The 13,263-nt window shown below is 45.1% G+C and overlaps 1 protein-coding gene and 1 pseudogene across 1 annotated transcript; one reads left to right on the forward strand and one right to left on the reverse strand.

Annotated features, from left to right (window-relative positions):
• The first annotated feature begins 591 nt into the window (after positions 1 to 591).
• Positions 592 to 4,303, forward strand: LOC147014603 (ankyrin repeat domain-containing protein SOWAHC-like). Its single transcript, XM_085852699.1, has one exon. The coding sequence runs from the start codon at positions 699 to 701 to the stop codon at positions 2,424 to 2,426; it is 1,728 nt and encodes a 575-aa protein (XP_085708825.1). The 5' UTR covers positions 592 to 698; the 3' UTR covers positions 2,427 to 4,303.
• A 2,359-nt stretch (positions 4,304 to 6,662) lies between these two features.
• LOC147014604 (uncharacterized) lies at positions 6,663 to 9,926 on the reverse strand (annotated as a pseudogene).
• Positions 9,927 to 13,263: the final 3,337 nt, after the last annotated feature.

A 13,263-nucleotide genomic window follows, 5' to 3' on the forward strand; every position in this document is an offset into this window, starting at 1 on the left:
TGGAGGGAAAACTGGAGACTTGGAAGGAGCAGGGATTGGGGACAAAAGGTCATGCTTTTTGGATTGGGGGACGATCTGAGATGGTGGTGAACAGCTGTCTTGAAGACCTGGAGGGTAGAATGAGATTGAAGAGATGAGCCAATAAACCTTACAAACATTCTCATGTCGATTCCAGGCATAGGGTGTCAAGCCCACACACGCGCATCATGCATGCTACGAGAAGACCACGCCCTGCACTGTCCTCAACACCTAATGCTGGCACACCTTTTTTGAATCACCTGTGGCAGGTCAAGTGACACATCTCACCCAATGGGGTTTAGAGACCTGGTTCACACCCCATTTGAATTTGAAATGGTCATGAATTATAACGATATGACATCATTAACATGCAACAAACATAAATATAAATATTGGAATTTTCATTCAACTATAAATGTCATAATAATTGTTTTAATTATTAGCAACAAATTTCGGTTTCGAAAATGTTCTTAATTGTAACGCGATCAATTTCACCAACTGCTGCATCATAACATCAAAATGGTTATGCCTTTATGACGTCGCGTATCGCCACGTTCTTTGTGACTCCCCGCCAATGGTACGGTCCGTACCGTAGAGGGATGAAGAAGAAGAGCGTGTGAGTGTGTTCGCGTCACATTGACTGGAGCTCGGCGAAGCGCTCGCGCTCCCTCGTCGGCGTGATGTCCGTGGATTTCAGTCAAGAGGGAGTCCTCAGGTTCCTGCTGGAGAAAGGCGGCCGAAGCTCGAACACCGAGCTCCTGGCGAGGTACAGCTCTTTCCTGAACGATCCACAGAACAAGAGCGCTGCCCGCGAAGCGTTCAAGGGATTTGTGAACGCCTTGGGCTTAGTGAACACTGAGGATGGAGTCAAGTACATCATGCTCAAGAAGAAGTTCAGGCACCTGTTGGAGGATCATGGGGCGCCGGCGTCTCAAGAACGCGCTACTGATCTCCAGGATTCCCGGGAAAATGTCCGGCTCCCCATTCCAGCCCTTCAGACTCAGGAGGAAAAGCCCGGTGGAAGTTCATCGGTCAGTAAACGGGAACAGGTCACCGAGGCGATGGTCGGATCTCCTGTTTCTCCAGTCCCCCATTGTGTCCAATGGGACAAGGACAATCGTTTTGAGGCCAACTTGGGGGATCCAGGTGGATTGCCCCATTCTCCCACAGGTCAGTCGAGGAAAACGACAATTGAAAAAAATGTTTCAAGGATTCAGTCGCAAATTAAATCGACATTGGAGACAAACATCGGAAATAAATGTGGTCTTGATCCTGGTAGTCACCAAGACTTAAGTAAACGTGACAGCAGTAAAGCTTCCGAATCCAGCGAAGTCGGTGCAGAACCTAACACGTTTGAACCTTCAAATGGTGTGACCAGTGTTGAGAGCATGTCCATCAATTGTGGTCGACAAGATGACCAATGTATGACAGAGCTTACAGACGTTATGAACTTGAAGAAATCCAGTGGTGACCTTCTCTCGGGAGGGGTAATGACCGGTCCTTCGACGCTGTTACAAAAAGGTCTCTGGACGGGTGAACCACAACATCGAAAAAACATTGACAAGAATGGCTTCAGCAATGCAGTTGGCAATTTGACCAAAAGTGACATTGATAGGACAAGCGTGACGCAATCCAGCGACGATGATGTCAGCAGCAACCACAGTGGTCCTCGGCTAGCTCTTGATCCGACGGAGCATGAATGGATGATTCGTGCTGCGGAGGGAAATTGGGAAGCTCTGCGTACCATGTTGCTCAGCGATCCAGGACTAGCACTAAGAAGAGATCCATTGACTGGCCTAACTGCCCTTCACTGGGCTGCCAAGCACGGCTCGGCAGACATCATACCGTTGCTTTTAGCAGCAGCGGAAAAAACAGGCCATCGTCATGAGAACGGCGGTGTAAATATGCGCTCGGCCGGTGGTTACACACCACTGCACCTCGCCGCCATGCACGAGTCTCTCGACGTGGCCAAGATGCTTGTCGGGGCCTACGAAGCCAATGTCAAATCGCGAGATTATGGCGGCTTTAGGCCCTGGCAATACTTGCAGGCGACCGCCAGATGGGATATGAAAGACCTTCTTGGAGCACCAGAGATTGAAGACGACGAAGATATGTGGCTGGATAATCAACGACAACCACAAAGTTGGCGCAGCCGACTCAGCAAAGCACAACTCGGTGGTTTCCGGCTGCGCAGCCAATCAGCCGAAAATGGTTCAGACGACGAGGTGGATGGTGGAGGTGGAAGGAGTGGGGCAGGCTCACGACATGATCATCTGCAATCACTGGTCAACCACAAAGCATCTTTTGTGAAGTTCTTCCGTCCACAGATCAGCAAATCACAAAGAACGCATTCCACAACCATGATGTCCACAGAAGAGCAAGAAGCAGAAGAGCCAGATGAGTCATGATAGCTTGTTGAGAGATAGATTAATTATTGATCACTTGATATAAATTCTATTTACATTTTTGTATTATAGATATGTATCACAGTCCACATAGCTTCAATGGTTCCACTTTGTCCATATCCTTCTCTGTTTCTTGTTTGTATACCATTAACATCAGAAATTTAACTCTTTTATACATATGATGTTGCATTACATAATCTTGAAAAAGAAATTTTTAATTTTTTGCACTCTTATTGACATTTCCTTTGTAGATCTTTCTTTGATATTTTTGCATAAATTTGCAGGAGACACTTCCTGGTTGTAATCCAAACCCGTGAATATTATATTTAATTGCAATATTTTGAGCTTTCTGACCGAGAGCTTTTTCTCTCGCGGACATGCGGACACTGCGGGGACAGTGAAACAGTGAAATCCTCTGTGTCAGAGGCTACCTATGTGTAGTGGAATATAGTGACAGGCTGTTGATTTGAATAATTATACTTGTTGAAGAGGTGGGCTGACAGAATGGCCGAGAGGTATGCACACTCACCTGGGTTTAAATTCCCACCTCGATAAAAGCTGTCATCCTGGTGTTTCGCAAGCAGGGTCATTCATCAATGTGTGGTCGTCTCTTGGATGTACGTTAAATTGGCCATTCCGTTTGCCCGCATTAGTTGGTGGATGTTAAAGATCCCACGGTGTTCTTCATGAAGACTAGGCAAGCTGTCACCATCACCCTGAACAAATTCCCAAATTCTGCCCAGAAAACTTAGTCAAACATCACGTCTTGCCAGCCGGTTCGTGAAAGACTTAGGCCAAAAACTTGGGCCACAAGGATGTGGGAATAACTGTGGCCGTTGGAGAATTAGAAGATACTTGTTGATCATGTGCATAGGACGCTGTTTTTTATGCTTTGTAAAAGAGGTTTAAAATGTTTTACTCTTCCTACGCCTGTATTGTATTGTATGTAGTTTCATGTAGGGTTGAATTCTTTTGTGAACAGTTTGCAAGACTCGGTGTGTGATGTGGCATCAGTAGGTGGTGGGAGGGAGGGAGTGAGGATGGGTTCTGCATGTTGGGGCAGTTTCAGTGGTAGGTGATAGAGTGTTTATGTGATATCCTGATGACAATTGTGGATACAATTTCAGCCACTTGCAGACAACCTCCTAAAGTGTTGCCATTGAGTCAGCTGTTTTTGACTGTTTTTACTCTAGACGACCCCCCCAGGGTGCACTTTATAATGTTGACCAAGCAACCCATGGTGCATTGATAAATAATGTCTGTTTCCTTCTGTCTAGTTAGACGCATTTAAAGTTCACTTTAACCCTTTTTCAAAACTTTTAGCACTTTCAAAAGCACCGTAAGACGTCACATATGGAATTGTAATACAATTATTATTTGTTTTTGTTTTTTTAAATGGAGGGTTTAGGAGCGGGCTGGTGGGAAGTTGTAAAATTTTGTGCAATTTGGATGTACTGCTTTGTCTTCTGTTGTAATGACGACACGGACACACAATTAAGCCATTTACACCCAGGAATTGATGTTTTCTTTGTTTGAACATGCTTGTACAGTATTATAATACTGTACTGTAATTATTTTACCTGCTACACCAGTTGTTTGATGACTGTTTTTGAACACCTCGTACTATTAACATTCCCCGGGTATCATGAATGCACCCTTTTGAGCTGCACTTCGTACTTTGGACGTGTCTGGTTCATATCTGATGTTTGTTTTGCTGAAAGACTCGTGATGCAGTCTGTTTGACAAGCCATATGTAATCTTGAAATCGATACACGTGGCGTGTACTTTGGACACCACATGTATACCTACCTACCTGGGCGTGTGAGGACCCTTTGATTAATTTCATGATCCGGTACAATAAAGATCTGTTTTGTACTGTTTTTGTACAAGCGTGATGTTTCTGTGTGCAGCAGATAAAAAAACACTTCAAGATACCTATCCACCGAGTGCCTCCGGCCAACGTATGGCGATTGTAAAGATTGTCGAGTCTTCAATATCGTTTTACACGAAGAAAAACACGTCATGAGGGAGAGATGGAGAGATGCATAAGAGAGTCCAGAACTTATGGTTCTGATGTACAAAAAACTCTCTAACAAATGGTCTGTGCTGTTGAAGTAGTTTCTTGGTGTGGCTTATCCTGGGAGGTTTGCCATTGCCTTTCCAGCAGTAGTTTGGGCAGGAATTTGTAATTTGTTCATGGTGCATTGAGTGATAACTCTCCTAGTTTTCATGAAGGACACAATGGGATTTTTGACGTTCACCAACTTGGATTGAACATATCATCTTGGACTTTAACTTACAGACAGTTATCTTGGATTGAACGAAAACCTTTAAAAAAAAAAAATCTTCTTCTCGGAAACTGCTGAACAGATCGAAGGAAAACTTTATATTGTTGCAGTTCTGGAAAACCACATACCTTCAAGGCAATGGCACACAATATACAGCAATCCCAAAGCAGTTATTTCAATAGTATGTGTATTAGTTATTCCCTTCCATATGTCTCGTGGGTAAAAGGGAAAAGATGCGTTGCATGAGACTCTTGTAGTTAGGTCTCATATCTTTTTAACCTTCACTTTTTCTTTGCTACACCTCTTTCTTTTACACGAAACATGCAAGCAAGCATGCACGCCAATCATTAGGAAACTTTTAGGGCACTCGGTTGAGCGCATACCTCCGCCACGTAATGCCTGACCCACGAGAACAGATCGGGCCCAATACAATTTTTGAAATATCATGCTATACAGTACTACATCGTTTTTGGCCCGATCTCTCAATGGTGAAAATCACTTAAAAAATTAAATAATTCTCGTATCCAGATCCGGATTCGGATTTTCACCAAAATCGAAGCGATTTGTCATTGCCAGACACCTAACGTGTCCACCAAGTTTCGTCGGAATCCGCCCACAACTTTTTGAGATATCGTGTTATATATTGGGTGGTCCCAAGACTACCCTTATTCTCAGGTTTTCCGTCTGTATGTCTGTCTGTTTGTATGTAATGGACAGCTCTGGAGGCCAGAGGAGTCAACCGATTTTGATGAAACTTGACTGGTAGGTTCATACCAGGATCTAGTTGTATTCTTTTGAGCACCGTTGCTATGGATGCCACCGTTGCCTAGCAACGGGACTTTGGGAAAAAAATTTAAATCCGAATTTTTTTTTTTTCGAAAATCAAAAATCGGCTTCCGCGCTTTTATGGGCGCTATAATCAATCTCTTTATCAAAAATTTTCAGCCCGATCCGTCAAAAACTGTATGACTAGTATGCAATTGTATTACTATATGCTTTCACCCCAACGTTCGCATTGGGATTCCCTAACGTAGGGTTAGGGAATCGAACACAAATGATGAATGGACAGTTGCTCGTCATGTTCCTATATGGAACAACAAACGGCAAAAATGCCATCTGATGTGTTCTCTTATCTACATATTTCAAATTCGCCTTAGTCTTGCGACCATCCATGTCGCCTACCGGCTTGTCAGTTTATAGCCCAGGAGTTATAGCCCAGGAGTAATAATTCCGGGTTTAGACCCGGAAAAAAATTATAACAACCTGAAACTTTCAGGAAATGTTCAGAAAACTGTCAGGAATAACATACTAAAAGTCCCCAAGGATCTCCCTTGGGGCTTTTGAGAAATTCAAGATGGCGTTCAAGATGGCCGCCAGCTTGAGATTTTCTCATTTCAGGCTTAAAACATCATAAAAATGCAAATAATGAATCTAAACATACGTTTTTTGTTTCAGGAATTCAATTTCAACAATATTTTGAAGATTTAATGAAATCCTCATGTAGTTATACATAGGTCTAAACCTATGAACTCCTGGGCTATGAACAATTTTCACCATATCTGTGGTAATACTATAGAAACCTTAAAAAATAGAGTAAAATAAGAATATTCATGTATTGTATTAAATACATTAACAAAAACGATTAACAAAACAATTACAAATGTAAAAACTTGTGAAACATATTTACAACATGACACATGTTCACCCTCAGTCATCATCCTCATCATCAGTTTCTGGAGAAACAGGAGTTGATTCTTCAGTTTCTCCCTCAGCATCCAGCAAGGATGGCATTGGTGCTGCATTGTTGCAGGTTTGACCAGTGCACTTTGTACACAGGGCAGAGCAGTGCATCCCCATCTTCCTGCAGCCACATGACACTCCACAGCCATCTGCTCTGCAGCCACAAGAGATCATGTTGAGCAGAGTGTCTGGAGCAATGGGACGGTCAGTGTCAACTGGAGTCAGGATGTCCTCCAGTTTCCATCCTCATGCTGTTGGCTGCAAGGGCCTCCCCAGTCCCCATCCATTCCTGAATAGTGAGATATGTTCTGAAGGAATGTTGCTTGGCTGCAGCACTTGTTGGAGGCAAAGTTGCCAACTGGAACGTTGAGGAAAGTGACGTTCTGCTGATTGCCTTGTTGTAGGCGATGTAGCGGAACACGTCCGGTGATGCACAACTGAATGCACCATAGAGCTTCAGGAGGAAGCTTTCACCTGCTTCTTGTACTTGCTGATGAGTGCTCTCCGCATTGATGAATGTGTTGAGTAGGTCATACTCCTTATTGTTATGCACCAGATTGAATGCCTTGCGCTTCCCTTGGCGATACAGAGCAGACACGGTGTCGCATCCAGTTATGGCATGCAGCACCATCAGATATTTACTTGTGTCACCAATGCTTGCTTGAATGTCGTGAACTCTGTAGAGTGTTGTGGGGTTCTTGCAGCATAACATGTATAGGTCCATGTTTGTGGTTGCTAGAGTCACCAGCATTACCAGCAGGTCAGTGTCAGTTCCGACAACAACCACCGGTTTGCCAGGCGCTGCCAAAGACAGAGCAGTTGACACAATCAAGGCATCTGCATCAGCTTGCGCCTGCTTCACCTGGATGCCTGCTTGATTCAGCAAGCCACTGAGCATCTCTATGAGACGCTCCTTGTTGCGGTTATTTGCCAGAAATGCTGCCTGAGTAGTAGTGGTTTGCATGTTCTGGTCAAATAGGATGTCACCGGATGTTGACTTCTTTGCCCTGCGTAGTTGCTCTGCTGCCTTGGTTGAGACGGTTCTGTAGCCATCGAACACAGTAGTAATGCCAACCCCATAATGATTCAGGATGTAGGCAATGTAGCACTGACACACACCTACATAGGTTGATGGCTGTGGCCAGAATACTGATTGCAACAGATGGCCTCCATCTATGACAAACTGGCAGTTGTTTGGAACGTTGGGTTGTACAGGGGCAAATGACTTGAGGAGAGTACCTAGGGCACTATTGGTTGGTTTCCGCATGGCACCATCAAGAAACGGGGATGGAGGTTGAGGAGCCAGCTCATATGACATGAACTGCTTCATGTCAGAACTCGTCTTGAGGACACAAGTGATCCTGTTGAAGAAGAGAGTGGGATTCACCTCTGTGTTTTGCCCCCTGACGTTGATGATTTTCTTATCTCCCATAGTCTTGACTTTGTCACTGCGATGCAGGGTGATCTCTGTGAACTGCTTCCCTGTAATTTTAGATGCTGCAGCTTCACCAATCTGCACGGCATTGTCACAGTTGACAGATGTGTCAGCTACAACACCAGTGGAAATAGACACTCGGCGATTAGGCTGGTAACCTGCAAATGGTGGATGTGCCTGCAGCCACTGGAGGAAGACATCGTAGTCTTTCTTGTCTGTAGCCTGAGTGGATGAACAAAGATCTTTGTGTTGTTCAGAGGTAGCAGTGTGTACACCAGTGAACTTCTCCAAAGCATCGCACAAAGGAACACAGTGAGGCAGTGCATGCACCCATTTGGTTAAGGTGCTGTCTGTTATCCCTCTACCATGTGTCATCCCTCCACTGGTTTTCAGCATCCTCATCAGGAACTGCTCGATTGTCTGGTCGGAGAAGTTGCCAGACCAGAACTCATTGGCTCGGCAGATGGTGAAATAACCCTTTGCAGAGAACAACGTGTACTCCTCAGGTGGCATGACTTGTGCAATGGAGTTCATCTGCTGTAAGTACAGTCTGCCAGACTTGGCATACGGTAGATGACCTGCTGCATGGAAATGCAGGATCATCTCCTGCACACAGTGAAGATGAAGCTTCCAGTTGCCAGTCCTCTCAGCTCTGATGAAGTTGAGCATGAGCAACACCTGGTGGATGTAGTGCACCCATAACTTCCCCGTTCTGCTCTGTGTGGCAGCTTGATCGAGGTGGTGAGTGAGAAACTGTTGAAACTCTTGCAGACTTTCATCTTCATCTATCTCAGCAGCATCTTCATCTTAGTCCACTGTGTCCTGGTACAGACTGACCAGATGTTCGTTGTTAGTCTGGCTCTCCCAGTCTGACTTGTCTAGCAGTACATAGGTGAGGGCCAGCAAGGTCAGAACGTGGGCACGCACTGCTCGAGAGAAGGCATGACCTGTGAGCATATGCACCACTGAACCTTTGGCATACACTTGTTCCCACAGGTTTTCCAACCCGCTCCCTGTCATGATCTTCCCAATGCTGCCTCGGTAGGACATCAGCAGGTGGAAGCCACCAAGGCGCACCACCACTTTGTCCAAGTCTCTGGAGGCAGCAACAATTTCAGAAGCCTTTTCATACAGAGGCTGATCAAATGTTACTGGGCAGATCTTGAGGTTGTGCTTGTCACATTGTGTCTGTGCAAAGCACAGTGCAATGTAGATAGTGCTGGGGTTGTTTGGTTCCAGATTGATGAATGGCAGAGTCTCAATTCTGGAGGTTTGGAACTCATCACTTTTCAGAACAGTTTTCATGAAGCCACTCCAAGCCAGACACGGTGTTAAGTTCAACATGAACCCAAGCATCCAAATGGAATCAAGAGCTGATGCTTGCAGTTTGTGAGTGTCGGAGATCTGCAGAGGCTCTACTGTAACTGACTGCAAAGCAGGAGCTGCAGGTTTGCTGTATGTCTTGATGGGTATGTGCCCAAAAGTGCCAACTGCTTCAGCTGGGGGAGTTGCATTGTGCGTTTGACAGGAGACTTTTCTACTGTTCCGGGTGGTGATACACAAGCTATGCCACCCATGGCATGGAAAGTGTTGTACCCAGTTAGTGTAGCAACATTGAAATCTGCATTATCAAATACACACTGGGTGAAACCATTGAGGCCATAGGAGGGCTCACCAGCGGATATGAGGCTGTTTTCAAATCGCTGGACCTCCTTGTAGTCATCTGCAAAACTGATGCGACTGAGGATGTCTATCAGCTCGCGAGAGGCATACTTGCGATGTATGTACACTGCTATTGTAAGTAGCACTGGTGAAATGAAAGACCTTGGTCTGCAGGCAGAAATGACAGAATGGTCAATGGCAGTGCATCGCCGACTCACTACAGCAGCATTTTTGCCCTTTGGGTCCAACAACTTGTGCAAGAAGAGCTCCAGAGACTCAGGAATCAGAGGAACCATTTTCAGTTTCTTCCAAGGTTGGATAGTCATCGAGATCATACACTGACAAACGAATCTCATCACGAATAATTGAAGCTGCCATTTCAATTATTCTTTCATTTTCACAAGCTTTGTCAGCTGCTTGATCTGCCACCAACCTCTGACGAAGTATCGGGTGAGCAGATTCACAGACACTGACTATGCTGGATTTTCCAGGGAGGCTTGTTATAATATCATCTTTGTATCGCTCTTTCAGTTTCTGTTTGAAGTACTTGAGAGAATAGCCTTCCTCACCATTCAAGAATGTTTCCATGTGCTCCATGAGGTCAGAAACTGCATATTGACATTCGTCATTGTCATCTATATATGCACATAGCTCATTGAAAGCTGAAATCCTTTGTACATCAACTGGTTTGCCAACAGGTTTCAACTTTTGTGGGTTCGAAAGAAATTCCTGGGCACAGGCACGATGGTATTTTGCTTCTGCGGCAACCAAATCAATGTTTGCTTCTATTCTTTTGGTAACTGCCTCTCCCCACTCATCACCCCTCCCTGTTGCCATTTTCAACACATTGTTCTTGAACTCTATTGTCTCTACATTGCTTGTTAACTTTCTGCGTTTCGTTTCAAGTCTGCTGCTAGTAATCAGTACTTCAGAGCAGAAAAGGCAGTGTGTAGTGATGTCAAACAAAGGAGTTCTGGACCGCAGGGTGGGTTGTTTAAATTCCCCATCTGCCGCTGATTTCTCAGACTTTCTCGGCTCAGATCTGATGGATGATTCCCAGGTGTAGGCTTTTCTACAGGCAATGTCAAGTGTCAGTGACTCCTGTATCTGTAGAAGTTCAGGAAGACCATCCTGTCTCTCAAGGCTTGCAGCTACTAGAGTTGTCCTTCCTTTGGGTCCAACTTGCACAAAATCCTTCATGCATAAGTCCTTACAAATGATGCACGACTCCATCTCCTGCTCTGAAAAGAAAACATTGTATTGTGCATCTCAGCCATATTAAATATGTAATAAGTTGATTTTATCTTAAAAATAACCATAGTAATTGATTCTTTGTAACTTAAAATCTATGTTTTGACCCATTATTTTTAATTGTATGATGATTTCAGCTTGAAATATGAGAAAATCTCAAGCTGGCAGCCATCTTGGACGCCATCTTGAATTTCTCAAAAGCCCCAAAGGGCATTCTTGGGGACTTTTAGTATGTTATTCCTGACAGTTTTCTGAACATATCCTGAAAGTTTCAGCTTGTTCTAAATTTGTTCTGGGTTTGACTCAAATTTAACTTAATACTCCTGGACTAATAGCACTATCTCTCAACGGTGAAGAATCACTGAAAAAAAAATGATCAGATCCGGATCCAAATTCACATCTTCACCAAAATCGAATCTTCGTGCTTGTCACACAACCAACATGTCCACCAAGTTTTGTCCAAATCCGTCCACAACTTTTTGAGATATCCTGTACACAAACAAACAGACACAAAGGGGTGAAAACATAACCTTCTTCACCTTCGGTAGCGGAGGTAATAAGCAAACAGGTGGTGAGAGTCTTCAATATTTTCGTGCTGCGAGCACATCCCGCAGATTGGCACATCGAGACATCTTCGGTCCTTTGGAGTTTTCACACCAATTCTCCATTCAAAACTGCGTGCCAATTCCCAACCGCCATTTCACCTCAGACCTTCATTTTGTTCACCAAACCATACCACACTCACCACAACCACTTCATACAACTGATAAAAAAATACCTCTGCAACAACTCACGTTTACACGTGACCTTCATTCATCAATCTCGCGATGGATGCCACGTGGCAGGCACCTCTCGCTCCGGATGCCATGTGGAAATCATCACTCGCTACAAATGCCACATGGCCACCATCTCTCACGATGAATGTCACAACAGCACCCTGCTCTACGAGTACCGCAACTGCCTCATGGTCGTCAAATCCGCATCGTAACCTCAAGGGAGAGAGACATTGGTCAGGCTATTTCAAGGCATAACGTGAGGCGCGAACGAGCTCTGCTGCTCGTAAAGGGACATACGGGTAGCACAGTGATTTATCTACAATTCCATGTTGGAATGAAGACCAGCGCAAGTTCGGGGCCGGAGAGCACATCAGAAGACCACAGCCCCATATTAAACACAGAGCTCTGACGCTTGAAAAGGTCAGTGAGCAATTGACCCATTTTTCACCTTCGAGGCCTGGCGGGGCGTGATTACAACCGCTATGGCCCAATCGGGGAGCGGGATTTCATCTACAGCTCATTTTGATCTGATTCTCGGCCCCTCCCCTCATCCGGGCTCATAAAAAGGGCAGAGCGGAGCAGATCAAGGTTCTTTTTCACCATTTTTGTTGGTGCATCGCTGCTGATGTTTGTCCTTTCGTCCATTCGCTTATTCATCATGATCGGGGCTGTTGGTGGTGCTGTAGAGGGAACCGCGGAGCCAGACGAGAATGCCGAGTGGAGCAGTCGGCGAGTCGGTGGATCATCGGTGCAGAGCGAGAGGTGCCGCGAGTCTCCGTGACTAAATGAGGTGGTTGGGGGGGGGGGGTCGCTTACTGCTGCCATTAGGCAGAGCCACTCCATTGCAAGCGATCCTCATTAGGTTACGTACACCTACTTGTACAGATTCTTACATAGATTTGATGGGGACTTTCTTCTCATGCATCTTTTTCTACCATCTCTCCATCTCTTTCTCTCGTCTCCTGAGGATGCACAATGGAGCATCAAAACGGATGAAGCCCTACTGTTCTTTTATCGGCAGGAACTAAAGGAGTGAACTGAACTGACTTCACCTACCTTACATTTTTCCTCTCACACTACGCTGCACCCCCATGTTGCACTACACTCATACCTCACCCTCCCACACTCTAGACACATCTAGTATTCCTCCCACCTCCTTTTTCCGAAGCATTCTGATCTCTGTTGGTGTGCCGACCACACCGGGTTTTGAGAGGTCGTATTGAGAGAGGAGCTTCTTTCTCTCTGGACTATCTCTAATTTTCCTCGGATTTTTGTGTGCGTGTGTGATGGCGTCTGTCATCACGTAAATTCAGACTGCTTAAGATCTAACGGGATAAGATCTAACAGGATAACTCTGCTCTGTATCTCCTTTTGTGATATTGTTTGCCTTTTGCCGCACCACACAAATTCCTTGCTTTCCCTGCTGTACATTGCAGTAAATCCCATTTTCTGTGCCACATAACTTTCCTTGCATTCTGGTTTTAAATAAATGCGCCGTTTAGAAATGTTCCCAGCTCGTTTTCGTCTTTTCCTTCATTGGTGCAGCATGGCCCACACCCCAGCTTAGCCATGACGTTATTCCGCAAAGATTTGTTTCATAGCCAGTACGTACTTGGCAGTTCTGTTCGGTTGCACCTGATCTGGAAGATAATCTGGTTAACACAAGTACGTACCGAGGGCGCATTCCC

Source organism: Eptatretus burgeri, chromosome 13, assembly GCF_056783735.1.
Source record: "Eptatretus burgeri isolate ZD-2024b chromosome 13, Ebu_testis_v1, whole genome shotgun sequence".
Lineage (NCBI taxonomy): Eukaryota > Metazoa > Chordata > Myxini > Myxiniformes > Myxinidae > Eptatretus > Eptatretus burgeri.

What these genes read in the sequence shown, in the direction of transcription:
- LOC147014603 (XM_085852699.1), top strand. Translation starts at nt 699, where the DNA reads ATGTCCGTGGATTTCAGTCAAGAGGGAGTCCTCAGGTTCCTGCTGGAG.